General features: G+C 44.4%; 2 protein-coding genes across 51 annotated transcripts in view; one reads left to right on the forward strand and one right to left on the reverse strand.

Annotated features, from left to right (window-relative positions):
- Nucleotides 1-626: 626 nt before the first annotated feature.
- LOC110504165 (paired mesoderm homeobox protein 2B) lies at nt 627-3,861 on the forward strand. Its single transcript, XM_036970372.2, has 3 exons — nt 627-1,209; nt 1,862-2,049; nt 2,424-3,861. Exons 1-3 carry the CDS (start codon nt 969-971, stop codon nt 2,853-2,855), a joined length of 861 nt encoding a protein of 286 aa, XP_036826267.1. The 5' UTR covers nt 627-968; the 3' UTR covers nt 2,856-3,861.
- Nucleotides 3,862-4,297: 436 nt separating this feature from the next.
- The window catches only part of LOC110505152 (LIM and calponin homology domains-containing protein 1), a 155,528-nt gene continuing 133,286 nt past the window's right edge, over nt 4,298-26,539 (reverse strand). For 18 of the 50 annotated variants that reach the window (XM_021584176.3, XM_021584175.3, XM_021584170.3 and 15 more), the window contains 18 exons: nt 21,926-22,052; nt 21,658-21,818; nt 20,927-21,413; nt 19,449-19,784; nt 18,799-18,910; nt 18,386-18,516; nt 17,482-17,587; nt 17,162-17,242; nt 16,467-16,498; nt 15,785-15,907; nt 12,776-12,868; nt 10,451-10,615; nt 10,022-10,119; nt 9,688-9,858; nt 8,227-8,310; nt 7,506-7,614; nt 6,888-6,990; nt 4,298-6,547 (listed from right to left, as the gene is read on the reverse strand). In XM_021584176.3, coding sequence (XP_021439851.2) covers nt 6,522-6,547; nt 6,888-6,990; nt 7,506-7,614; nt 8,227-8,310; nt 9,688-9,858; nt 10,022-10,119; nt 10,451-10,615; nt 12,776-12,868; nt 15,785-15,907; nt 16,467-16,498; nt 17,162-17,242; nt 17,482-17,587; nt 18,386-18,516; nt 18,799-18,910; nt 19,449-19,784; nt 20,927-21,413; nt 21,658-21,818; nt 21,926-22,052 — 2,545 coding nt within the window. In that variant the 3' untranslated portion in view covers nt 4,298-6,521. The remainder of the gene's footprint in view (nt 6,548-6,887; nt 6,991-7,505; nt 7,615-8,226; nt 8,311-9,687; nt 9,859-10,021; nt 10,120-10,450; nt 10,616-12,775; nt 12,869-15,784; nt 15,908-16,466; nt 16,499-17,161; nt 17,243-17,481; nt 17,588-18,385; nt 18,517-18,798; nt 18,911-19,448; nt 19,785-20,926; nt 21,414-21,657; nt 21,819-21,925; nt 22,053-26,539) is intronic. The other 32 variants (XM_090219872.1, XM_090219871.1, XM_090219856.1 and 29 more) reach the window with 12 other exon arrangements.

The raw sequence follows: 26,539 nt of genomic DNA on the forward strand, positions 1-26,539 counted from the left end.
TACCATTTTGTTTTCGTTCAGGCTACTTTCGTTTCGTTTGTTGAGACAACAACAGTCAGACAACAACAATGGTGGTAGGGCAAAATAACACCAAAAGTCCAATAATAGTAATAAAAGTAATATTAAAAAATTATTATAGAATTATTACAATAAAAACAACAATCCAACCTTGTGTACACGGTGTGTAATTTAACAACAATACAGATCTCATACGCCCCTGAGATCTACCTTTGTTGTAAAATGACGCATGAGCTAACATTCTTACAAGGTATAGCATTCAGGCATCCGTACTTCTAGCCAAGAAAGAATGCAAAACAGTGTGATCAAAAGGCAAGAAGAGAGAAGGGGAATACTATCTGAAATTCTGCCCAAGGTATACGGTCGGTTAAAAGGCTTAAAAGCTTGGGGAAAATTGGATCAGGGAGAATCGTCACCCAACTTTCATTATTTCCAAGTGGTGTGATTGAATTAAAGGGCAAGATGGTGGTTAGAAAGGAGAGAGGTGGATAGCGCGCTGGGGCGAGGGGGGGGGGGGGGGGGGGGCTTGGCTCGTAATGGCGTGGTATTAAATTCTAATTAGAGATGCAGGGGATCAATGATAGGGAGGTTGGACAGCGCGGTCCCACAGTGCCAGCCCAATAGACTGATGAGTTATTGTCATGTAAAAAAGCGCTAGCAATAAGACCAAACGCTTTGCTATTGTCCAAGCGGAAAGAGCCAAGTTTATTATGAGGACTATATGCTCTAGAGACCTGAGGCTAGGCGGCTCTTAGGGGGCTTTTCATAAAACAGGGCGAAGCTCCTATAAAGGAGGCCAGTTTTGGAGCAGGCGCTGAGCAGTGCACATCTACCCACGGCCTCTTTCCAAAACAGTCAAATCCAAGCAATTCATTTCTCCCCAACATATCTCGCGTTCTTATCATTTTTCCTGGGAAGTGCGGCTTTCTTTATCCACGGAGCCTTTTCAAATGTATAAAATGGAGTATTCTTACTTAAATTCCTCTGCCTACGAGTCATGTATGGCCGGGATGGACACGTCAAGCTTGGCATCAGCCTACGCGGACTTCAGCTCGTGCAGTCAAGCCAGTGGGTTTCAGTACAATCCGATCAGGACCACGTTTGGGGCTACCTCCGGCTGCCCGTCGCTCACGCCGGGGTCTTGCAGTCTGGGGACCCTGCGGGACCACCAAAGCAGCCCGTACGCTGCAGGTAAGCAACCGCCAACTTTGTCCACCACTCCACGCTCTCTACCCGGGTATATAGGACGTCTTGATTGCATTTGAAAATGGAAATGTGTTTAGTATTTACCAAACGAAATTTGCTTACACAAATGAAATAATTTATCACGTTAGAAGCGATTGCAGGCAATCGGTAATTCAGTTACGGGGTTACACTATACCAGTCACACCCAAACCGCCAACAAAATTATCTTAAGCTGCCAAAATGATAGGCATAATTTATTTACTTTGCGATGAGACATAAAGCTTCGAAAATAATTAGATAACCAAAGACTAAAGCTCATTATTGACACGGAATTGGAGTTACAATAGCAACTACCGGGACAGATGGCAACATTATGACAAGTTTCCAAACTTGAACCCCAATATCAAAGCAAGAATTAGTTTACCATTACAATTAACCACATTACATTTCACCACTGGTCTCAATTTAGCACTAATCCACAAGAAATCTAACAGATTATAGAATACAATAACAACATAACCCGATTTTCAACAGAATCATTATAATTCGGATTGATTTTAATCTGACAACATTGCAATTACATATGATCAAATCTTTCTATTACTCTATAGCTATTGCCATTGCAAATAAGTTTAATGTTGACATTTATTTCCCCCAGTTCCTTACAAACTCTTTACGGATCATGGTGGACTGAATGAGAAGAGAAAGCAGAGGCGCATTCGGACCACTTTTACCAGCGCACAGCTCAAGGAGCTCGAGAGGGTTTTTGCTGAGACCCACTACCCGGATATCTACACACGAGAAGAGCTGGCGCTCAAAATCGATTTGACTGAAGCCAGAGTACAGGTAGGCTATGATATCCGGCGCTATCCTCACCTCATCCAAGCGCACTCGAGTCATTACGAACAAGGCTCCCTACTATTATTTTGGGGTTAAAAAAAATGGTATTTGGTTTATTACGAATTTTGCCAAAATCAGGTCCATACAGAACCCCTAGGCTTACACTGTTGTATGCTTATATGTGAATAACTACACATTTGAGGGTTGTTTTCCGACGGTCAATATGCGGATACAGTATCATATTGCATCATCCAATATTGACAGAATGACAATCGTTTCAGTCATTTACATATACAGTAGACCCATTTGATTTAATGACAATTTAAAAAAAGCTCACTATCAGTTGTCTAAATGTTTTGGATCTGTTTTTCGTTGTAAAGGTGTGGTTCCAAAACCGACGCGCCAAATTCCGCAAGCAAGAGCGCGCGGCATCTGCTGCCGCTGCAGCTGCCAAGAATGGCTCCGGGAAGAAGTCGGACTCTAGGGACGAGGACAGTAAAGAAACCAAATCTACCGATCCTGACAGCACCGGAGGACCAGGGCCAAACCCCGTCCCGACGTCCAACTGCAGCGGGCCCAGTCCAACCAGTGGCCAGGTCAACATTTCCAGCGGAAACGGACAAGTGGACCAAGGGAAGACATCAGTGTCTCCCGGCATGTGTGGAAACACAGCGATTCAAGGCTGGGCTTCTGCCCCCGGCACCATCACCTCTATCCCGGACTCATTGGGTGGACCGTTCGCCAGCGTACTGTCCTCTTTGCAAAGACAGAACGGAGCCAAAGCTACGTTAGTAAAGACAAGCATGTTCTAATACAGCGGAGACCCATTGACAAAATCAACAAGAGAAACATGGTTTACTGACTCCGGTGACCGAGGAGTGTTGAGTCCATGGAAGGAGGGATGTTACAAGACAGACAGAAGGACACTGATAGGCCAATCATAACCGCAGTTGTAAAAAGATGAAGATTACTACTTTTATTTTTTTTGCCTCACGCCTTCCTTCTCGGTTATCGTCTGGTAGTATTGTGGTCATTCTGCACTTATAACTGTCTGGTTCAAGTAACCACTAACAGCTGCGCATTCATACGCAGTCCCATCATAGGACCAGATGTCAAAATATATCGACACTGTAGGCTACAAATGCTTTTTTTAAATTTATATTTTTTAAGTTGCCGAAATTCTGATTTGACTGAAGGTGTTTGATATATCGAATATCTCCGCTTATTATCGAATGAGACATCAACTATTTTGTCATTTTCCTGACGCAATTTGCTAAGTATAAGTAGCCTATACGTCACTGTTTCAGGGCTCATGAAGAATGTAGTTTTTTTTCTCCAATTGTTGATATCAAATGAACTTGCATTATTTCCCAAAAAAAGGCACAAAGTACAACAGTTCACCGCTGACAGAAATAAGTAGGCCTAATTGTTTTGTGTGTTTTTGTGGCTCAAATTGTATAGCGTTAATATGTATTATTGTATCCTATAGTTGACCATAGGCCATACTCCCCTTGTAGAATCACAGTCTTTTTTGATGTTTTACAAAGTTACAATTGGCAAATTTATTTTGCGTAAAAAAAAGGGAATGGATGCAAACATTGTATTTATTCCATTTTTATTTGCATGTCGTCTTTTCTGTCCAATTTTATAATATTTTCCCCCATTTTGTGAGCATAATGTAACATGTTTTGTCCAGGATTTGAAAGCTATTTATATGTAGGTAATGAATGCTTATATTTAAGAAGGAAATATTTCTACATGTTCACATAGTTTTCCAGGTGTACCAAATGGTTGTTGATGATAAAAATAATAATCAAATTTGTTTTGTCATGTTTCTCTTTGTACATCTTTAGACAACATGTAAGCAAACACCTTAGGCTACTATTCTGCATAGAAAATATTTAAAAAAGGTTAACCAAATTCGCACATAAATTGCTATTATCTTCTGATTCCCTAATCCACGTAAAATTGACATATTGGTTCTCACAAATTAAATCACATTCTTTAATAACTTTTGTCATGGATTCTGTAATATCTTGTATTACTATGCACATCTATAATATAAGTCAACTAATACACTGAAAGACACCATTCTGGCGGCCGTGGCCCATTCTAATGGCTGGGGATTGACTTCAGCACCATGGACAGCGCATCCCGCCAGAAAGCACGCTTTCTGGCAAGTTGAGCCGATTCGCCCACACGCTGCTGCACATTACTTCATAATATCATATAACTACAGACACCCACAAGTCCATTTATTTTGTTACATTTTATTTATAAACATACAGTATACTATAAAGCCATTGCATTTGAACATCACATTTATCTATATTCGGATAGTGTTCAGGTGAATATTACAATAAATACAGAACTTAGACATAAAATATAATTCCCAAGCTATTCATCCTGCTAAGACAATATCGATATTTCTGTCTCAAAGATGCCCCCCCCCCCCCCCTGCAGAATTAGACGAGATTTATTCATTTCCTAAGTAAAAGTTAAAAAAAGACACAATCAAAACCGAAGCTTAAAAATACAGTATGTCAGAAAAATGTACCCAGACGGGCAAAGTTGTAAGCTACATTTGAGAATGGATCATACATCCGATACAAGAGTAAGCTATGGATTTATTTCGACATAGCAAATGATTTGGAATAGGCCTACGTCCATTTGCACATACATCCACAACTGGTATACCTTCTCAAACTGCTGGCACTGATCTTTAGTTTATATCCAACCAAATGTTACTCACGTGCAACTGCTGGTAAGACCATTTTTAGCCATAATTTCACAACGCAACAGGTAGGCCTAATTATTTTTTGTTGTTGTTGTGTGTGTTGAAAATGGTTTTCTATTGCTGAGCATTTACCAAAATCGTCACCACTGTCAACAGGGCATAGAGAGGCATATAGACTCATTATAATACAATAAAAACATACGGAAACAATGGCATTTTTGTTGTTGCTGCTAAGGGCTGATATTACATACTTCCACCATATGTCTTAGATGTATTCTAAATTCCGTGTTTAAATTGTAAAGACTATTACTGTCACGAAATCACGAGAAAACAAATGGAAGGTTTGGTAGGCTCTGGCATAAGTCCCCCCAAAATAAAGGGGGATATCAACAACAAAAAAATTGGAGTGGGGGGCGATTTTAAGTCCTGGTGCAGTGTCCTCTGTGTTTTAGCGCTATTTCGACAAAAAACCTCCAAAACCTACCCAATCATACTCAAATGAACAAACACCTCCCGTTCTTACTAGTCATACTTAAGTGGACACCGTAATTGGGTTCCCTTCCCTGGCGTGTGCAATCACCTGCTTACCTAAGGCACATGTTTTGTGACATTTCAAGCGTGACATTCCTAAAGAGAATTGTTTAAGAGGAAACCGAATGGTTTAGTACAGTAGCATACATCCGTACTAAATGACACATGTTAACCTCCACAAGCGCAATCCAGTTCACATGCACCGGTTCCTGTTATTGCTCTAAAATCAAGTACGTCTAACTTTGTAAGCTGATATTTGTTTCGAGCAAAGAAAGAGAGAAAAGGAGGACCTTTTCAGGCCAAAGTGCAATGTTACGGTAATGTATATCCTAGTAACAGCGCGGTATATATTTTAAAAATCCAGTAGGCTACTAAAGCAATAGGGAATAAATAAAAGATAAACAGACAATTTTCGAGCTTCCTGTAAATATAAGAAAGGCAGAAAAACTATTTTACTCCCGGAATTTAAACCAGCGTTTGGATTAATTGTGGTTTCAGCAAAAATCTAAATCAGGAGGAAAAAAATCAGGCTTTTCTAAGACTTTTGCTGACCATCAAGAAATAACCCCTAAAGACCTCAAGTCATCAAAATGGAATGCACTTCTATTACAATACTTGACACTTTAATTCGAAATCTTGACAACCTTCTTAAGGAACAAATTTAAAGCTGAAGTTACAAACGAAAGACTAATAAGGCCTATCTAACAACCTCCATACAAGAGATTCAAAGAAAAGGTTTTCTTATTAGCAAATATTTAGTCTAAGTCCCAAACTCAGTTTGTTGGATTTCATTGCATTGGTATTTTCAGGAGTTTCCTTTTCAGTTTGGAAGTGATGGAGGCTGTCATACTGTCTACACCAAATATACAGTATCAGAGCTCAGAATCAAAATGGCCACCATCTTCACAAGGGCTTGTGGGTGCATATAGAAACGAGGAAATGAGAACCTCTGAGCTGTAATCATACAGGGCCAATATAATCCATAGGGCTACTACGATCAGTCACTAATATTCAATGCACACACAACTTCCCAAGGTCAGGAATATTTTGGCCCATTTTAATCAAGTCATGGGATGTGAATTGCAGATATTGCAAAAAATCCCAACATAGGCCTTGACAGACAAGACACATTTCATACATATGTCGATTACTGGAGAAAAAGGAAGAAGGGAGACAATTTCTCCGTAATCCTTGTGCTTTCCCAATGTCCTCACAATGTGGTTGGCTGGCCGGCTGCTGTAAAGAAATAGAGCAATATTAAGCACAACTGTAAATTCTCTAATAGATGATCATCATAATTCAATTGGACTAAGGAAAAATACATGTATTTCTGTGAGGCAATTTGGTAAATGATACTCCTGTATCAGCAAAATTAATACTGTGAAAAGGGCAATAAGTTTATCAGTGTGTGATGTCATGTGAAAGCAATTTATCATGTGAAAGCAAGGAAGACAAAGGTGTGTATGCAAGAAAGAGAGAGTCTGTATGTGTGAGTTTGAGAGAGAGATAGTCTGTTATCAAGTATGTATACGTGTGTGTGTAAGCGGGGATGTGAGTGTGTGTGTGTGTGACTCACAGCGGGAGCGGATGTAGCACTGGTGGCAGTTGAGGAGGCCGTTACGAATCCTCACGTCTGTCCCCGTGGTGGTGTCACCCAGCTGCCCATTACAGACCCCACACTGCAGGGTGAACAGAGGGGGAAGAGGAAGAGAGCGAGAAATACAGGGAGGGAGAGAAAGAGAGAGAGAGAGAGAGAGAGAGAGAGAGAGAGAGAGAGAGAGAGAGAGAGAGAGAGAGAGAGCGAGAGGAAGGTGGACGCAAAGTAAGACATGGGCTTCGTTTGAATACTTTGAAAATGCATAATTCTTTCCTTACTTCCTTGTAGTAATCACTGATCCGACAAAGCTGGCGGCATCGGTTAAAGTATTGACGAGAGAGGATTCGAAAAGGTTTAAGCAATATGGTAATTCCTTCACCTTGTCTTCTGATTGGTTGGGTGGGATATTTTACTTGCCCCTGTACTATCCTTAAAGATCAAGCAGGAGAATCTGGGGGGGTTGGACTGAAATTTATCATCAAGTGCATTAGTCATGGCCCTGTGGCTACTACCTATGGATGGATGTGGCGCTGTGACGATACGGCGCTGACCTAACACAGCCTGCCTCAGCCTACCTCAGCCTGCCGTGATACGGACCTTAAAGCACTGGATGTGGAAGTAAAGGCTGAGGGTCTCAATGATCATGGCCGCCCCTTTGCCCAGAGGGTGACCGCAACTGGAGCACAGCTTCTTACCGCTCACTGACCTGTAGGGGAGAATATGGTCCCGATTAACACAGATTGACAACTGAGCAGCACAAACTGAACGACCGCGCTGCCAAATGAAGTATGGTCTAGTGATAGGGAATGGAACATTTAGGGATTGAGGCTTGTTCCTCCTGACTCGCATATACTGTAGTAAAAGCATACACGTGTAACCTTTATTTAACTCAGCTAAGAAACATTTCTTATTTACAATGATGGCCTACCCCGGCCAAACCTGGATGACGCTGGGCCAATTGCATGCCACCTTACGGGACTCCCAATCACAGGCAGATATGATGCAGCCTGGATTTGAACCAGGGACTGCAGTGATACATCTTGCACTGAGATGCAGTGCCTTTAACTGCTGTGCCACTCAGGAGGGGGTGTGTTCTATTACTACAGTATATGTGACTCAGTTATACCAGTTTGAGATACCAGAAATGTCTTCTATAGAACTGACATGATTGCCTTACTTTTCACAGAGATCAAACCTTGCACTTGCAGCAAGTTCAAAATCCTTCTCAATATAACACATGACAGACGCAGCAGAGTGGCCTCAAGGAGCTGAGTTTGGCGCCCTCTGGTGTACAATATGTCAACATGTGACAAAATACCTGTTTGGAGATGGAGGCATGTCGGATGGGCATGTGGTGGGTGACTTTAATGGACTGGGCCCCATGGTTTCAATAGAGCCACACCTGGAGATGAAGAGCAACATGCAACATGATGACCTGCCTTGCAACATGGACATGATTGAATCCATTAGTATGAATTGGACCAATCAAAAGTATGGGAGGTAAGCAAACAATATCGAGGTTCAATTGGTCAGTGTTTCTCAACTCCAGTCCTCGAATACCCCGAACACACATTTTTGTAGCCCCGGACAAGCACACCTGATTTAACTTGTCAACTAATCATCAAGCCCTCAATGATGAATCAGGTCAGTTTGTCAGGGGCGACAACAAAAACGTGCGCTGTTGGGAATTCAAGACTTGAGTTGGGAAACACTGTTATAGGTGAAAATACAGATGTTGTTGCCAATTCTGTTGACCATACAGTGTGCAATACAGCTGCATTTGACACATTTGCACTATAGGCAGTAGGTTTACCAATATGTGTTCTTATTTTATTCTTTTTTTTTTTCCATCTCTTTTGAACCACCAACAAAATTAAATTTTTATTGGTTTGGACAATTATAAATAAGGGACATTTTTTTTTGTGTGAATTTGTAAAGATATCATCTCTGTTGTCATGAATCTATAAAGCCTTCACTGAATCCCAAATCACTCCCTTTCCCCCGCAGCCCTCCATTTGCTCATATACACAAGTGCCCCGAAGCTGACGGAGTAAAACTCATCGAGGGTGCATGGGGGCTAATTACACCCTGCGACAGCCACTTCCAACCAAGCCAGCAAGGCTGCATGACTCAGAGCGAAGTGCTATCCCGACATGCACCGTGGCGCGTTTGGAATTATGTGCCGCTCAGAACAACATGACGGAGAGTCGTGCCTAACTTATATGCCACGTGAATTTGTTTATGTGTCTGATATTGAGAGACTTGACATGTCACAGATGAAATACCTCCCAAATAATAAATGTTTAACTGTTTACCGGGCTTTATGTCTCGTAAAAGGATAGGCTGGATTTGTTCATTTGAATGTTATGCGTGTTTTATTATTTCAAAGTAGAAACACAAATTGCATCATTCAAGTCACCAGTGTGTCCCAATGTCGATGGCTTTTATTGATCCCCCTCGCCACTCTCTGGAAGTCACCCTCAGAGTTTTTCGTCAGCGACACGTGACAACGGAGGGCCCTCCGAGTGAGTTGGTAGGGGCGAGTGGGTGGTTTGAGATGAACAGTTTATCATGACAGTGAGGCAAGGCCACCTGGGTAAAAGGCATGTCCATCAAACAGATAGGAGATGTGGAGTAGCATTCAATAAACTCACTTAAAAACAAAAAGAGAAACCTCTCTGCATGATACAGTGTATATTCGCCTGTGAATGATAGAACAAACCCAACACTCACGCATGCACCCTGACCCCACCCCACATCCCTCCGCACCCACACATACCTCCTGTCCCGAGAGGGCGTCTGTTGGCTGGGTTTGGCGCAGTCTAGTAAGACCTCTGGATGTTGTTTCTTGTTGGGGGGCTGGGGCAGGGCCATGGCGGGAGGTGCTCTTTGGCCGTTTCTCAGACTCGGAGTCAGCTTGTCTGTCTGACTGCTGTTCTGGCTGATCGAGCTGTGGGCGATTGATTGTTTGCTTAAATGATTGATTAGTTTCACTTTGGGTACAATTAAAAAAAACATTTGTCATTAATGAACCATGGTAATAAATATAGTCATTATTTTCACGCCCATTGTAGGGTTCGAGGGCACACGCACGCACACGCTTTCAGACTGACCTAACTGCTGTTTTCAGGCTCTCATCTCTGGACGCTGTGCTGATGTCACTACTCCTGTCGTTGTCTTGTCGTTTCCATTCCACACTCTCTGTGCTCCCCTGGTGGACGAAGAGAGATAAAGGCCGTTTCAAAGGGCTAGTTACAAATCACCCTAAAATCTACTGAAACACAAAACATACTGCCTTATGGGACATATTAGCAGTTTAATAAATTCAAACGGTTAGTTCACAATTTCACTGGATTAGTGAAGTCCACGTCCCTACTCATACACGGAGTATAATGCATTTGAACTGTGTCAAGTTGTATTACCTTAAAATCCAGTGTAACAAAAAAGCACATTGCCTCTTATATATTTACTCTTGAATAAAATGGCTCATTCAAAATGTTAGATTGATTCCAAAGGTAACCCAAGATAACGTCTCCTCTCACCCCCTGCCTCTCCAGCAGCTCCTGCTTGCGTTCCCAGTCGGCCAGCGACCGGACGATGGTGTCCTGGGGGTCCATTGGTGTGGGGGCGTCACCCCGGATGGGTGAGGGCAAGTTGCAGGAGAGGGGGGTCAGGGGGGCCACAGTCTCTTCTAGTATCCTGCGCTCCTGTGGAGGGAGGAAAGGAGGGAGGGAGGCAAGGATGAAAGAAGGCGGAGGGGGGGGGGGGGGGGGTAAAGGGGGAGTGGAAGGAGGGAAGATTGAAGGACGAAGGGAGGGAGTTAGGGCGAGGGCAGAATGCGGGAAAGAGTCATTGTAGGGAAAAGGTAGGAGGACACTGGTAGGATGATAACAAGTTTGTTTTCAGTCAGCAGTCACATACATACATACAGGGGCTTCGGGAAGTATTCAGACCCGTTGACTTTTTCCACATTTTGTTACGTTACAACCTTATTAAACAATTGAGAAAAAAATAAAAATCCTCAGCAATCTACACACAACACCCCATAACGACAAAGCAAAAAACAGAAATACCTTATTTACATAAGTAATTCAGACCCTTTGCTACGAGACTTGAAATTGAGCTCGGGTGCATCCTGTTTCCATTGATCATCCTTGAGATGTTTCTACATCTTGATTGTAGTCCACCTGTGGTAAATTAAATGGATTGGTAAATGATTTGGAAAGGCACACACCTGTCGAAATAAGGTCCCACAGGTGACAGTGCATGTCAGAGCAAAAACCAAGCCATGAGGTCGAAGGAATTGTCAGTAGTGCTCCGAGACAGGATTGTATCGATTGTGTTTTAGTACCCTTCTGGGGAAGGGTATCGACACATTTATGCAGCATTGAAGGTCCCCAAGAACACAGTGGCCTCCATCATTCAAATAGAATAAGTTAAATGGAAGAAATGGAAGAAGTTTGGAACCACCAACTCTTCCTATAGCTGGCCGCCAAGAAGGATCTTGGTGAGGGAGGTGACCAAAAATCTGATGGTCACCCAGACAGAGCTCTAGAGTTCCTCTGTGGAGATGGGAGAACCTTCCAGAAGGACAACCATCTCTGCAGCACTCCACCAATCAGGCCTTTATGGTAGAGTGTCTAGACAGAAGCCACTCCTCGGTAAAAGGCACATGACGTAAGTTGAATGGGACAAAGTACAGAGAGATCCTCAATGAAAACCTGCTCCAGAGCACTCAGGACCTCAGACTGGGGTGAAGGTTGACCTTCCAACAGGACAACGACCCTAATCACACAGCCAAGACAACGCAGGAATGGCTTTGGGACTAGTCTCTGCCCTCCCTCTCGCCCTAACTCCCTCCCTTCGTCCTTCAATCTTCCCTCCTTCCCCTCCCCTTTACCTCCCCCCCTCCGCCTTCTTTCATCCTTGCCTCCCTCCCTCCTTTCCTCCCTCCACAGGAGCGCAGGATACTAGAAGAGACTGTGGCCTTGAGTGGCCCAGCCAGAGCCTGAACTTGAACCCGATCGAACATCTCTGGTGAGACCTGAAATAGCTGCGCAACAACACTCCCCATCCAACCTGACAGAACTTGAGAGGATCAGCAGAGAAGAATGGGAGAAACTCCCCAAATACAGATGTGCCAAGCTTGTAGGGTCATACGCAAGAAGACTCGAGGCTGTAATCGCTGCCAAACGCGATTCAACAAAGTAAAGAGTAAAGGGCTGAATACTTATGTAAATGTGATATTTACATTTGACATTTTTTATAAATTAGCAAAAATGTATAAAATCCTGTTTTTGCTTTGTCATTATGACGTATTGTGTGGAGATTGATGAGGGGAAAAAACAATTTAATACATTTTAGAATAGAGCAGTAACCTAACAAAAAGGGGTCAGAATACTTTCCGAAGGCACTGTAGCCTACCAAGCTACCAACTACTTCACACTGGAAGAAGTTAAGCTAGACTAAAGTTATTTATATGAAGAAGATAGATTCCTTAACTAAAGTTACTTTGAAAAAGTATTACTTCGTGAAAAACTATCTTATGTCAATCTGAAATGTCATAGAATACAAAATTACAAGAACAGATCACTTTGGGGTCATATGTTAACAGAATGTGTCATTTAGCCTGTTAAACACAAAAACAATGTTTCAAGTGAGATTTAGGCAGGACTGATGCCAAACAAGAAAGGAAATGATTGCCTACTTCACTCATATTTATTTTATTTTTTCAAAAAAAGTAGCGTAGTTCCAGTAGTTAGTTACATCGTTACATGTAGTTCACTACTCCCCAACACTGCAAATACACACTCCCAACCCTGCCATCTTTGTCAAGTACACACACGCACACGCACACACACACACACCTCCTCATGGTACCGCCTCTCCTCCTCTTCCACCTCTCTTTGCGCTCTCTCCCACTCCTGTTTCAGCTTCTCCTGCTCACGCTGGTACTTCTCCTGTTGTCGTTGGCAACGAGAGATGGCATACATTCATCAGCAACGACAACGGGAGATTTGAGACAAACAAAAGTAAAGTGGTAGGTCAAACATACAGTATAACGCAAACGTCAACCCGAAGGTTGCATGTTTCAATCTCATCACAGACAACTTTGCAACTACTTAGCATGTTAGCTAACCCTCTCTTGGTCTGACAATCAGCGCTGCAGCTCTGCTGCGGAAGGCCAACATCGGCGGATGAGGTGGATTGAGACACAGCCTATGCAACATATATCTCTAGTTTAAACAGACAGATCTGAATGGGAATGTGTTTATTATGCTAATTAGAGTTCCACAGGGGCACGGACATTGACTGTACAGTAAGAATTGTTAAGTCACCCTTTATACACCATTTGTAGATTACGACACACGGTTATAGATCATTTGTGAAACATTTATGTATTGCTTATGAAGCCTTTATGTATACTGAACGAAAATGTAAAGAGTTGGTCCCATGTTTCATGAACTGAAATGTGTTTACATCCCTGTTATAGTGAGCATTTCTTCTTTGCCAAGATAATCCATCCACCTGACAGGTGTGGCATATCAAGAAGCTGATTAAACAGCATGCTCATTACACAGGTGCAACTTGTGCTGGGGACAATAAAAGGCCACTCTAAAATGTGCAGTTTTGTCACAACACAACCCCACAGATGTCTAAAGTTTTGCGGGAGCGCGCAATTGGCATGCTGACTGCAGGAATGTCCACCAGAGCTGTTGCCAGATAATTGAATGTTCATTTCTCTACCCTAAGCCGCCTCCAACGTTGTTTTAGAAATTTTGGCAGTGCGTACAACCGGCCTCACAACCGCAGACCACCGGTAAACCAAGCCAGCCCAGGACATCCACGCCAGGCTCCTTCACCTTCGGGATCGTCTGAAACCAGCCACTCGGACAGCTGATGAAACTGTAGGTTTGCACAACTGAAGAATTTCTGCATAAACTGTCAAAAAACGTCTCAGGGAAGCTCATCTGCGTGCTCGTCGTCCTCACCAGAGTCTTCACCGGACTGCAGTTCAGCATCCTAACTGACTTCAGTGGGCAAATGCTCACCTTCGATAGCCACTGGCACGTTGGAGAAGTTTGCACTTCACAGATGAATCCCGGTTTCATCTGTACCGGGCAGATGGCAGACAGCGTGTACAATGTTGTGTGGGGGCGAACAGTTTGCTGAACGGTGTGAACAGAGTGCCCCATGCTGGCGGTGGGGTTATGGTATGGGCAGGCATAAGCTACGGACAACAAACACAATTGCATTTTATCTGTGCGATTTGAATGCACAGAGACACCGTGACGAGATCCTGAGGCCCATTGTTGTGCCATTCATCCGACGCCATCACGCCATGTTTCAGCATGATAATGCACAGCCCCCATGTCGCAAGCATCTGCACACAATTCCCGTAAGCGGAACATTTCCCAGTTCTTCCATGGCCTGCATACTCACCAGACATGTCACCCATTGAGCATGTTCGGGATGCTCCGGACCGACGTGTACGACAGCGTGTTCCAGTTCCTGCCACTATCCAGCAACTTGGCACTGCCATTGAAGAGGAGGGATAACACTCCACAGGCCACAATCAACAGCCTGATCAACTCTATGCGAAGGAGATGTGTTGAGCTACACGAGGTAAATGGAGGTCACACCAGATACTGGCTGGATTTCTGATCCACACTCCTACCTTCTTTTCAAGGTATCTGTGACCAACATATGCATATCTGTCATGCAAAATCAATAGATTAGGGCCTAATGAATTTAATTCAATAGTGATTTCCTAATATAAATGATAACTCGGTAAAATCTTTAAAATGGCTGCATGTGACGTTTATATTTTTTGTTTATATTTTTAGTTTTTGTGATATAAAGCCTTTATCGGTTGTACTTCGTTGAAAGTGGGACTGAAAGACCTCCGCAACAGATGGTGTGAAATATAGAAGACTCAACTTCAGACTCATTTTGAAATGTGAAAACACCGGACCAACTTTGATTTTGAGGGGAACTATCCATTCACATTGGATTTCATCTCAATACATAACTCAGTTCAGGTCTGTAGGAAGCACCATTGAGAAAAATGAAAAATGTGACCGGAAAAAAGTGGGCAGACACAAACATAGCAAGCACCATGAAACGTGTAAAGATGAGAGAAAATACAAACCAGCAAAAAGCTGCCAACCAAAGCAATAGACACACAATACAATGACAAGGGTGTTTAGGGGTCAAAGGTGACAAGGGTGACAAGGGTTCATGCATCAGCCAAGCAAACCCTGCGGGTGGATCTCAATAGGCTAAATGGCTTTCTTTCCTCATCTCCTCCCTTTCTTCTGTACAGATCCGAGAATATGGTGAGGATGTGAGGATAGAGGAAGGTTACTTTGGAGAATTGAGACACATCCTATGATGGGTGGATAGAGGAGGAGTGTGAGGTTGACTGGCGACAGATTTGAGGATCTGGCGAGTGAATGTGAGATGCAGGACATGCCATAGCACACAGTGTTTATTGTGCAATGCTGCTGACGTGTGGCCACTGTCTGCACAGCAGTGAGTAGCAGATTGGGGTTCGACTTCAGATTCAGAGCAGGCAGATGCCTAAGCAATATTGTGGTTCATTTAAATGTGGCTGCAAGCTAATAGAAAGCACCCGCATTGGGTAAATGTAACTGGGGCTGAAGACCATATATTCAGTAAACAGCAGGCTTACTCAGGCCTAGCTTTTGCTAACGTCAATAGAGCATCAGCTTTCGTTAACATATTTTTTGCAGAATGCTAACTCAGGCCTAGCTTTTGTTAACATATTTTTAGCAGCATTTTAACTCAGGCCTAGCTTTAGCATGCTAAGTCAGGCTTAGCGTTTCTGTCTTTAGTAGCACAACTCAGGCTACCTGAAGCATGCGCTCCTGCTCTTGCTGCCACCTTTCCTGACGCTTTCGTTCCTCATCTGGGTCCCAAGCCCAGCGATCACCCCGCTTAGCCTGAATCACTACCGGGGATGACACCTGAGTGACCTGATAGGACCCATCCGGGGCTCACACACGCACGCACGCACGCACACACGCACACACACAAACACACACACACACAAGCATGCATACATACGCCAGCCCACAAACCGAAGTACACACACACACATCCACAAATAGGGAAGAGAGGAGACAGACAGTTGATCTACCACAACACCATTTCCATGCTAGCCAAAGGAGTCCTACTAAGGAGAGAGAAAAGAAAGATGAGGGGATGAAGGGAAAAGGAGAAAAGCAATGCTGGGCACTCTGTACATCATCCTCATTTAATAGGTTGAGCCAATGAAGATTGACCAATCAATCATTGGGGTCTTAGGGAGGTCCTAAATATATGACGACAACAACAAAAGGATTGTGCTCAGTCAGCACAAAACAGAAGATTACTCTCTGACATGGAGTGAAACGGGGAGCCACCTAAACTCGCCCAATAAGAAACATGTGGCCTAATGAACACATTTTGGCTCAACCGGATGAGAAACAATTTTTTAAAAAACCTTCAGAACTCAACCAGGAAAGACTATAGGAGCCGTCACAACCTACTTACCGGCACTTTACCACGCTTCGGCTCCTCCCCCTCTATGAAACAGAAGTAGAGTAAAAAAGGTAGACGGTTAGAAAACAAACATCTTGTCAAACACAGGAACTGATGCTGAGTGGACACGGCAATTTTTAAAAAATCATCTCATTTGGTAACTACGCTGTCTTGGTGTGAACACATGGGAAAAAGCTATTTCCATCATGAATGTCATGGGGAGGAATTAGGGAATGAAGTGAAAGAAGGGCAGGGAACAAATCAAGGTGGTAAGGCATAAAGTTAAAGACTAAGTTGCTTAAAAAACACGAGCTGTGAGGTATTTTGTTAATTACTGAGTAGCTAACAATTCCAGTTTCCATTTTGGAGATGGTCTGTGCAAAAGGGAACATTCAACAATGCTGCGTGAAGTTGCTCTTATACCTGTAGTGGCACGGTAGTTACACTTGTAACAATGTTGTATTAACATTGTTAATGTAGTAAAAGTACAACATTATAATACCAACTTCATGTAAAATATAATGGGATCCACTGAACACCAAATAGAAAACAAAAAAACAAAAACAAACAGTAGATTGAAGAAATGGGTTTCCAATGCCGTCACCCAGCCCCTGGGGAAGCACTGAGGAAACCCTACACAGTGTATGAGTATGTGAACTCCAACGGGGGGTTACAAGGCAAGCCCAACTATTCACTGAGCAGTTTACCTGGTGGGGCGAAGAACTCCCAACGTAGGCCTAACCTAGGGTTGCCGGTTTCTGGCGGATAACTGGCACTGTTAGCCAGCTCTACAGCATTAGCGAGAAGGGGGGAGGGGGAAGGAAGGAGGCAGGGGGTGAGGAGAAGAGAAGGAGGGGATAGATAGAGAGATCAAAAGCAAAAAAAATACAGAGTGCCAGTTGGAGAACCAAGGGAAACAAAAGAGTTGGGGTGTGTGATAGCAGAGTTCAAAGGGCTGTGTACAATAAAGACTATTGGGAAAAGGTCGTTTGAGGTTCATCCTCATCTGAAAACACATTTTGATTACCTGTTGTGGGAGCCTCACGTGGTGGTTTGTTTCTGACAGGTCCTGGATCAGCCAAGGCAGCAACATCCTCTGCACTCTGAGACAATTCCAGGCTGGGCTCACTGACCTAAGATCAGAACCAGAAAAGTCATAAACAGAATGATCAAAACTTGACCAGGAGAAATGTCAAAATATTTAGTTAGAATGTCGCAGATATAAATTGTATTTATATAGCTTATGTAGCTATTCTACACAGTATGGAATCATGCCCATTGTACATAATGCATTTCTATCTGAAAGTTAAATGGGGCTGCACCCTCCCGGGCAAAGCTTCTGCACTCTTTGAAACATTAACGGTTCCTCCAAGAACCCCTCATCTATAACCAAATATGAACCCTTGACTAGCAATGGTTCGTTCTTTGAACTCCAGGGGTTCCTCGAAGATCTCCACGGTTCTTCGAGTCACAACTAATTCCATGGAGGCACCCTGGACTGGAGGTATGGCTTAGTAGGGGCGTGGCTTTCAGATACAGGCAAATAATATTGATAAAAGCCACCATGTCCTAGAGAGATTTACACGGTTATCAAAATGTCCAACCAGGGTAAGCATACATGAAACCCTGCCCTTATTTGAAGTGTTTTTAAAATGAACGGTGGGAAAAAAAACGATTGGAACCATTTCCCTTTTGACTGCTAGGTTTTATGGGTATTATGACTCATACTGTGATACTCTATTGAACCCCTCCCACCACAAAACATTTCAGGTTTGAACATTGACACAGAGTTTCTCGAAGACCCTTTTTAGAATCCTAAAAGGTTCCTCCAGGCTCCTTTACGTTTAAGAGTGTGCTTGGGGTAAAGCAGGGCACAAATGATTGACTATTTGGAGCATTGGGGCCATTGATTGGTAGGAAGGTGATCTCACCTGTGCAGTCATTGGCTGAGCTTGCTGTGTTGCGTGCACTGATTGAACAGGACAGGGGACTGTGGCATTCAGTCTGGTCGCTGTGGCATTCGTACACACTTCTGTTTGTTCCTTGGTAGCGCGTTGTGAGTCTTTAAACAAAACAGAGACACATGTTTAGCTGCATCAGAGTACAGGTTCCAGACAGCGGGGGGTCATAATGCGACGTTAACCACGGGAAGACCAAGTTGAATAAATTGTTTAATAACTTAAAGTGTTCATTCTCAAGACAGACAGCGAGTAATAAATGACTAGCATGAATATTGAATAGCAAAAGGATTGGATGGGTTCTAAAAAACAGCATAAATGGTCACCACTAGGTGTCAGGGTAGCAGAGGTTAGACCGGCATTCTAGGTAACCCAGAGGAACAAACCTGTAGCTGGAGAGGGCTGTACTGCAGCCGCTGCCGTGTTGGGCTCCTCCCCCAGTGGGCCTGCAGCAGACCTGCCGCCCGCCTCCACAATGCTCTCTGTGCTCTGCAGCTCCTGCAGGGACACACAAAGGAAGAAATACTCTATTACCGCATCCTCCACATTCCTTTTGTTGAAGTCATGACCTATCTGACTCAGTGTTGCTTTGTCCTATCTATGACTGCATGCCAGACTAAGAACAACACACAGGTCTGGTTGATACGTGGCTTTCCACCTAACAGTTTTCAAGACTTATGTTGTTACGACGACACCTTCCTGTCCGACTCCAACTGATTGAACAACACGCCTGTTCACTTCGTTTAGATGCTGAAATCAAGTGGCCCACCTGGCGAAGAAGATGCATATTTCTCAAAATTAGAAGGCGTTGCCAATTCCTTACACGTATCCGTCTTTCTACGCTCATTGCACATTTCAAAAACAAAGACGAGACAGCTGGCGCTGACAGTCTGTGGCGCTAACAGTCTGGGGCTACAATGCTGCTAGCGGTACGTGGTCTATTCAGACCCGTGGATCCAATGACCACCCTTTTGATAACTTATATCTTTTTTTCAGAGAAACAAAGCAGGCTTGGCTGCATGTACTGGAGCCTCACCGAGGGCAGTGAGGTGGGCCGGCTAGGTGGGATGTACTCCTGTGCGTTACTCTTCTCCTGGGCATCACCTTCTCCTGGCACTGAAGAAGGTGGCACTGCGGTGCTTGTGCCACCCTGTGCCAAAGTTGTCATGGCTGTTAATGGGCTCGCCCTGGGGGAGGGGCTATGTGTGGGTGGGGGAGTGGCCACACATGGGGGTGTGTCGGAAGGGTCAGAGGAGGCTGTAGGCGTGGCAGTGGAAGGGTAGAACCGTACAGGGGTGGTTCTTCCGTCGCTCTCTGGAGTGGTGACCTCATCGTTTCCCATGTCGCCGTTCACTTGCAGCAAGCCGTCCACCTGAGTACACAGACTTAAGACTTAAAGAACACAAACATGCACGCGCATACATATGTGGACACACATGAACACATGCCCATTCCACAAAGATGCATTTCAATCTAAAAATCAAACACTAAAACCCCATTTTAGAGACACTGTGACTGCATCCTCACCCAAAAAATATCCATCAGACAGGTAACGCAAGAACAGTCAACTGGGGTGAAACATCCCAAATACCACATTCCACAGCAATGACCGCAATATGACCAGACAGTTCTATTCCAGACCATCCAGACCAGCAGTTGCCCCATGTTGTAAATAAAACCATAACTCTGGCCCATTAGCTGTTCAACTAGCTCCTGATAACACGCTGGGACTGAATGAAAGGCTGTAATGTATGTGTGAGGAGCGCCGAGTGCTAACTCCAGACACACAGGGGGGTTGTTGAATGGAGGGGGGACTCACTACCCACAATCCCCCCTCAGTCTGTGTGGCCCTCTTTGTCTGCCTGGAGACCCACTTCATATTGAGAGGGCCTACTTGTCAACTTTTTAAGTCAATACGGAACAGAGCCCCCCCCCCCCCCCCCCCCCATTCAGGCGGAGGCTCCACTCGGCTCCAAATAAGACATTCCAGCCACTAAAGTGGAAAGAAGTGGCTACCCGGTTTGTTCCCGTAATAACCGAAAAACATGTCAACTTCCTTTGGATTAGGCCCATTTGACAAATCGCTCTCCACGGATGAAAATGAGCACCCTGTTGTGCTAAATTGAGACGTCACAACCCGACTTCGCAGAAAAAGGATATGGGATCCCTAGCCTTCTGTCTAAAAACATGACACCCAATCGCCATGGTTTCTGTCTGCTATTCCAATGTAAATGCCAAGATCAGGGACCTTTTCATATAATACATGTCAGTGTGCCCTGCGAATACTAGGCTGAACAAAAAGTTCCAACTACTTCAGGGGACGTTAGTATCGAAGTATCTGTTTAGTATCGTAACACTTCAGGAAAGCTGCCCTGATTTGTCAAGGGAGTGCAAAACAACCCCACGACACCCTGGTAATTTGAACCCTGGCCCACACACCATTTTATAGAAAAAATACACTAGTGATAACACTGATAAAACCCTTGCTCCATTAGCTTGCCTTTTGTGCCTCACCTTGCCTGGCTTGGGTCCCGCCAGCATCTGCGTGCCCTTGGATTGGATGTAAGGCTTGGGCGTCAGCAAAGGAACAGATTTAGGCGAGGCAGCCTGGATAGAGGGGCTTGGTTCAGGGGTGCGTGACTGAATCTGGGGGCGATGAGACTGACCCTGGGGGAACCCTGCCACTTGGGCCTCGACGGTAGCGGTAAACTTGGGTGCCGGGAGCGACTGCTGCCTCAGGTACTTCAGAGGACCATTTGGATCTTCTTCCGGGAAGGTTGAGTTGGGAGAGCGGGAGCTGGGGGTGAGCGGGAGACGTGTGCTGGTGGCAGTGGTGGGATCTTCAGAGACGCTCCTGTCCAGCAGCTTGGGCAGTTGCAGGCGCTCCAGCACCGCTTCACTGATGGTGAAGCGCTGGGCGTAGCGGTGGAGGACCAACGCCGCCTCCTCAGGGGTGCGGGCCGACTGGTAGGCCTCGCGGAGCTCGTTCTCACGACGTTCCCTAGGGAAGGAGACACAGGAGGACAAGGTGAGACAGGGGCCATGTGACTGTTGTTGAAACATTTCTGTACATTGCTACTGATCTCTTGATGCAGTTAAAAGCAATTTTAAAAAAGCCAGGATGCGATAAAAAACAACAGTCTAGGATATAAGAAACATGAGAGTAGGTATAGGGCAATACTGTACATTGAGGCAATCAACCATATGGAAAGCAGGGTTTGACCTAAAATGGCCTTGTGACCTACTTCTCCTCCACGATCTCCCGGTAGGTCTTGATACTCTTCCTCCTCTGAGAAATGGCCCCTCCCTCGCCCGTCATCAGCTTCTCCATCATCTTCCTCTCCTCCTCCTTTTTGATCAGGTCCTGGGAGACGCTTCTCCTGCGACTCTTCCACCGGGCTAGGTCCTAACACACAGACACGTCAGTGTATGAGTGCATGAACGTGTGAGTGAGTGTGTGTAAGTGTATTAGTATGTGTGTGTGTGTGTGTGTGTTTGTGTGTGAGTGCTTACGTCCTGCCAGTGGTCCTCTTCCTCCTTCATCATGTTGTACTGGTTGTGCATGAGCTCGTGGCGCACCTGGCTGTGGTGAGGCAAGCTGGGGTCCTCCTCACAGCGCACGTCAATCATACTCACACTCCTGAGAAAAAGAAAGGAGAGGAAAGAGACATGAGAGGGGGGAGGAGTTCTAAAGAGATTTACTAGGAGAAGAGTCATGCATACGGTATGGACAAATATTTGTTTTTATTTCCAGGCACATAAGATGTTTTCTGGAGCTTTGGAGTTGTCGTAGTTCAGCCAGGAAAGGTCGAGGTCAAACAGGCTGGACGGTCAAACGCTTCACGGATACAACTTCTATAGGTACTGAAGTGGTCCACCCAAAAGGAACCCAAAAGGAACTCATTTTTACTCTGACAATAGATCTCATTGCACGACCACAAATATTATATTACAGGATATTATTGTTTTGTATCCATTAGTTTGTATCATAGTGTGAACCACGCAAAACAGAAGGCACCAGAGATAATGTGAATAAAGGCAGATTATAACCACAAGTAAGCAACATGCCATCAAAAGGTCACGCAGTGAGGTCATACATTTTTGTTGTTGTTTTGGCTCTGTACTCCAGCACCTTTTGGATTTGAAATGATACAATGTCTATGAGGTTTAAAGTGCAGACTCTCAGCTTTAAAGCGGCAATATGCAACCGATTGGGGCTACCCGGCCAAATTCACATAGAAATTTGTGTTATAGATCTGTCATCCTCATTGAAAGCAAGTCTAAGAAGCTGTAGATATGTTCTATGTGCACTATGCAGAACTAGCTCTGGCATTTTTCCTGGTTGCTAAAATTCTAATGGTTCGCTTACTTTCAGTTTATGTGACAAAACAAGCAAGTATAGAGAATCATCTAAACCACTGTGAAATATATTTTCCATAACCAAAAATATTGCATTTTAAGCTGTTTGAAGCTGGTGTGCAATACTGAATGTTAAAAATGCAAAAATGAAACATAAGAACGGGAAGCATAGAAATAGCCCACAAAGAACTGATCTACCACTTCTTAGACTTCAATGCTATCAATGAGGATGACATTTCATATTTCTATGTGAATTTGGCCAATACATTTACAAATTGCAGCATAAATTATTATAATTATTTTGTCTTTTACTTTTGGTTTTGTACACCAGCATCAAACAGCTGAAAATATATATTCCCCCTTCAAGCTGATACCTTCGATGGCCCTCAAAGAACTACGCTGGACTTTACGCAAACTGGAAACCACATATCCTGACGCGGCACTTATTGTAGCTGGGGATTTTAGCAGAGCAAATCTGAGGATAACACTACCGGAGTTCTACCAACACATTGGCTGTAGTACTCGCGCTGGGAAAACATTGCACCACCGCTACTCAACTTTTAGAAATTCTTACAAGGCCCTCCCCCGACCTCCCTTAGGCAAATCTGATCACCCTTGCTCCACCCTTCCTATAGGCAGAAACTCAAACAGGAAGTACCCGTGCTAAGGTCTATTCAACGCTGGTCTGACCAATCGGAATCAATGGTTCAATGATTGTTTTGACCACGCGGATTGGGATATGTTCCTGGTAGCCTCTGAGAATATCATTGATGAATACACGGATACGGTGACTGAGTTAATCAGGAAGTGTTTAGGAGATTTAAAAAAAAAAGTGTGAACCACTGCATTTAACCATGGCAAGGTGACTGGGAATATGGCCGAATACAAACAGTGCAGCTATTCCCTCCGTAAGTCAATCAAACAGGCAAAACATCAGTACAGAGACAAAGTGGAGTTGCCAAGGAATGTGGGCTGTCCTTCTCCATGGCTGACGTGAGTAAGGCTGCTGGCCCCAGATGGCATCCCTAGCCGCGTCCTCAGAGCATGCGCAGACCAGCTCCCTGGTGTGTTTACGGACATATTAGATATCTCCCTATCCCAGTCTGCTGTCCCCACTTGCTTCAAGATGTCCACCATTGTTCCTGTCGCAAGAAAGCAAAGGTAACTGAACTAAATGTCTATCACCCCATATCACTCACTTCTGTCATCATGAAGTGCTTTGAGAGGCTAGTTAAGGATAATATAACCTGTACCTTCCCTGACACCCTAGACCCACTTCAATTTGCTTACCTCCCCAATAGATCCACAGACGATGCAATCGTCATCGCACTGCACACCGCCCTATCCTATCTGGACAAAAGGAATACAAATGTAAGAATGCTGTTCATTGACTATAGCTCAGCAATCAACACCATAGTACCCTCCAAGCTCATCATCAAGCTCGAGGCCCTGGGTCTGAACCCCGCCCTGTGCAACAGGGTCCTGGACTTCCTGATGGGCCACCCACAAGTGGTGAAGGTAGGAAACAACACCACTTTGCTGATCCTCAACACAGGGACCCCACAAAGGTGCATGCTCAGCCCCCTCCTGTACTTCCTGTTCACCCATGACTGTGTGGCCACTCATCAAGTTTGCAGACAACACAAAAGTAGTAGGCCTGATTACCAACAATGACGAGATAGTCTACGGGGAGGAGGTCAGGGCCCTGGGAGAGTGGTGCCAGGAAAATAACCTCTCCCTCAACGTCAACAAAACAAAGGAGCTGATCGTGGGCTTCAGGAAACAGCAGACGGAGCACGCCCCTATCCACATCGACAGGACCGCAGTGGAGAAGGTGGAAAGCCTCAAGTTCCTCTGCGTACACATCACTGACGATCTGAAACGGTCCACCCACACAGAGTGTGGGGAAGAAGACGCAATAGTGCCTCTTCAACCTCAGGAGGCTGAATAAATTTGTCTTGGCCCCTAAAATCCTCACAAACTTTACATATGCACAATTGAGCGCATCCTGTCGGGCTGTATCACTGCCTGGAACGGCAACTGCACTGCCCGCAACTGCAGGGCTCTCCAGAGGGTCGTGTGGTCTGCTCAACTCAACACCGGGGGAAAACTACCTGCCCTCCAGGACACCTACAGCACCCGATGTCACAGGAAGGCCAAAAAGATCATCAAGGACATCATCTACCCTAGTCATGGCCTGTTCACCCCGCTATCATCCAGAAGGCGAGGTCAGTACAGGTGCATCAAAGCTGGGACAGAGAGACTGAAAAACAGCTTTAATCTCAAGGCCATCAGACTGTTAAATAGCCACCACTAGCTGGCTCCCACCCGGTTACATAACCCTGCACCTTAGAGGCTGCTGCCCTATATGCATAGACTTGGAATCACTGGCCACTTTAATAATGGAACACTGGTCACTTTAATAATGTTTAAGTAATGTTTACATACTGCTTTACTCATCTCATATGTATATACTGTATTCTATTGTACTGTATTTTAGTCAATGTCACTCCGACATCACTCAATCTAATATTTATATCTTTCTTCATTCCGTTATTTTACTTTTAGACTAATGTGTATTGTTGTGAACTGTTAGATACTGCTGCACTGTTGGAGCATCTGCTAAATATGTGTATGTCACCAATACAATTAGATTTTATTTTATTTGAATACAATCTTTTTGGTTATGGAAAGTATATTATTACCCAGTGGTTTAGATGTTACAATGATTATCTACACTATACTTTCTTGTTCTCTCACATAAACTAAAATCAGGCAAACTATTAGAATTTTAGCAACCAGGAAATGGCGGAGCGATTCCTTGCATAGTGGATCTTTAATATGAGGGTATTTTTTAAAATCCATATAGATTGAACCGTATAGAAATTACAGCACTTTTTGTACAAAGTATTGGTATAAATGCACTTTGTTTTGGTTGAAACACAACCAAAACAAACAGCAAATGCATCTAACACATTTGTAGAGTCACAAGGTACATACACTGCTCAAAAAAATAAAGGGAACACTTAAACAACACAATGTAACTCCAAGTCAATCACACTTCCGTGAAATCAAACTGTCCACTTAGGAAGCAACACTGATTGACAATAAATGTCACATGCTGTTGTGCAAATGGAATAGACAACAGGTGGAAATGATAGGCAATTAGCAAGACAACCCCAATGAAGGAGTGGTTCTGCAGGTGGTGACCACAGACCACTTCTCAGTTCCTATGCTTCCTGGCTGATGTTTTGGTCACTTTTGAATGCTGGCGGTGCTTTCACTCTAGTGGTAGCATGAGACGGAGTCTACAACCCACACAAGTGGCTCAGGTAGTGCAGCTCATCCAGGATGGTTTGTCTGTCAGCGTAGTGTCCAGAGCATGGAGGCGCTACCAGGAGACTTGGAGGAGGCCGTAGGAGGGCAACAACCCAGCAACAGGACCGCTACCTCCGCCTTTGTGCAAGGAGGAGCACTGCCAGAACCCTGCAAAATGACCTCCAGCAGGCCACATATGTGCATGTGTCTGCTCAAATGGTCAGAAACAGACTCCATGAGGGTGGTATGAGGGCCCGACGTCCACAGATGGGGGTTGTGCTTACAGCCCAACACCGTTCAGGACATTTGGCATTTGCCAGAGAACACCAAGATTGGCAAATTTGCCACTGGCGCCCTGTGCTCTTCACAGATGAAAGCAGGTTCACACTGAGCACGTGACAGACATGACAGAGTCTGTAGACGCCGTGGAGAATGTTCTGCTGCCTGCAA

Source organism: Oncorhynchus mykiss, chromosome 25 (assembly GCF_057628025.1).
Source record: "Oncorhynchus mykiss isolate SJ-2025 chromosome 25, ASM5762802v1, whole genome shotgun sequence".
Taxonomy (NCBI): domain Eukaryota; kingdom Metazoa; phylum Chordata; class Actinopteri; order Salmoniformes; family Salmonidae; genus Oncorhynchus; species Oncorhynchus mykiss.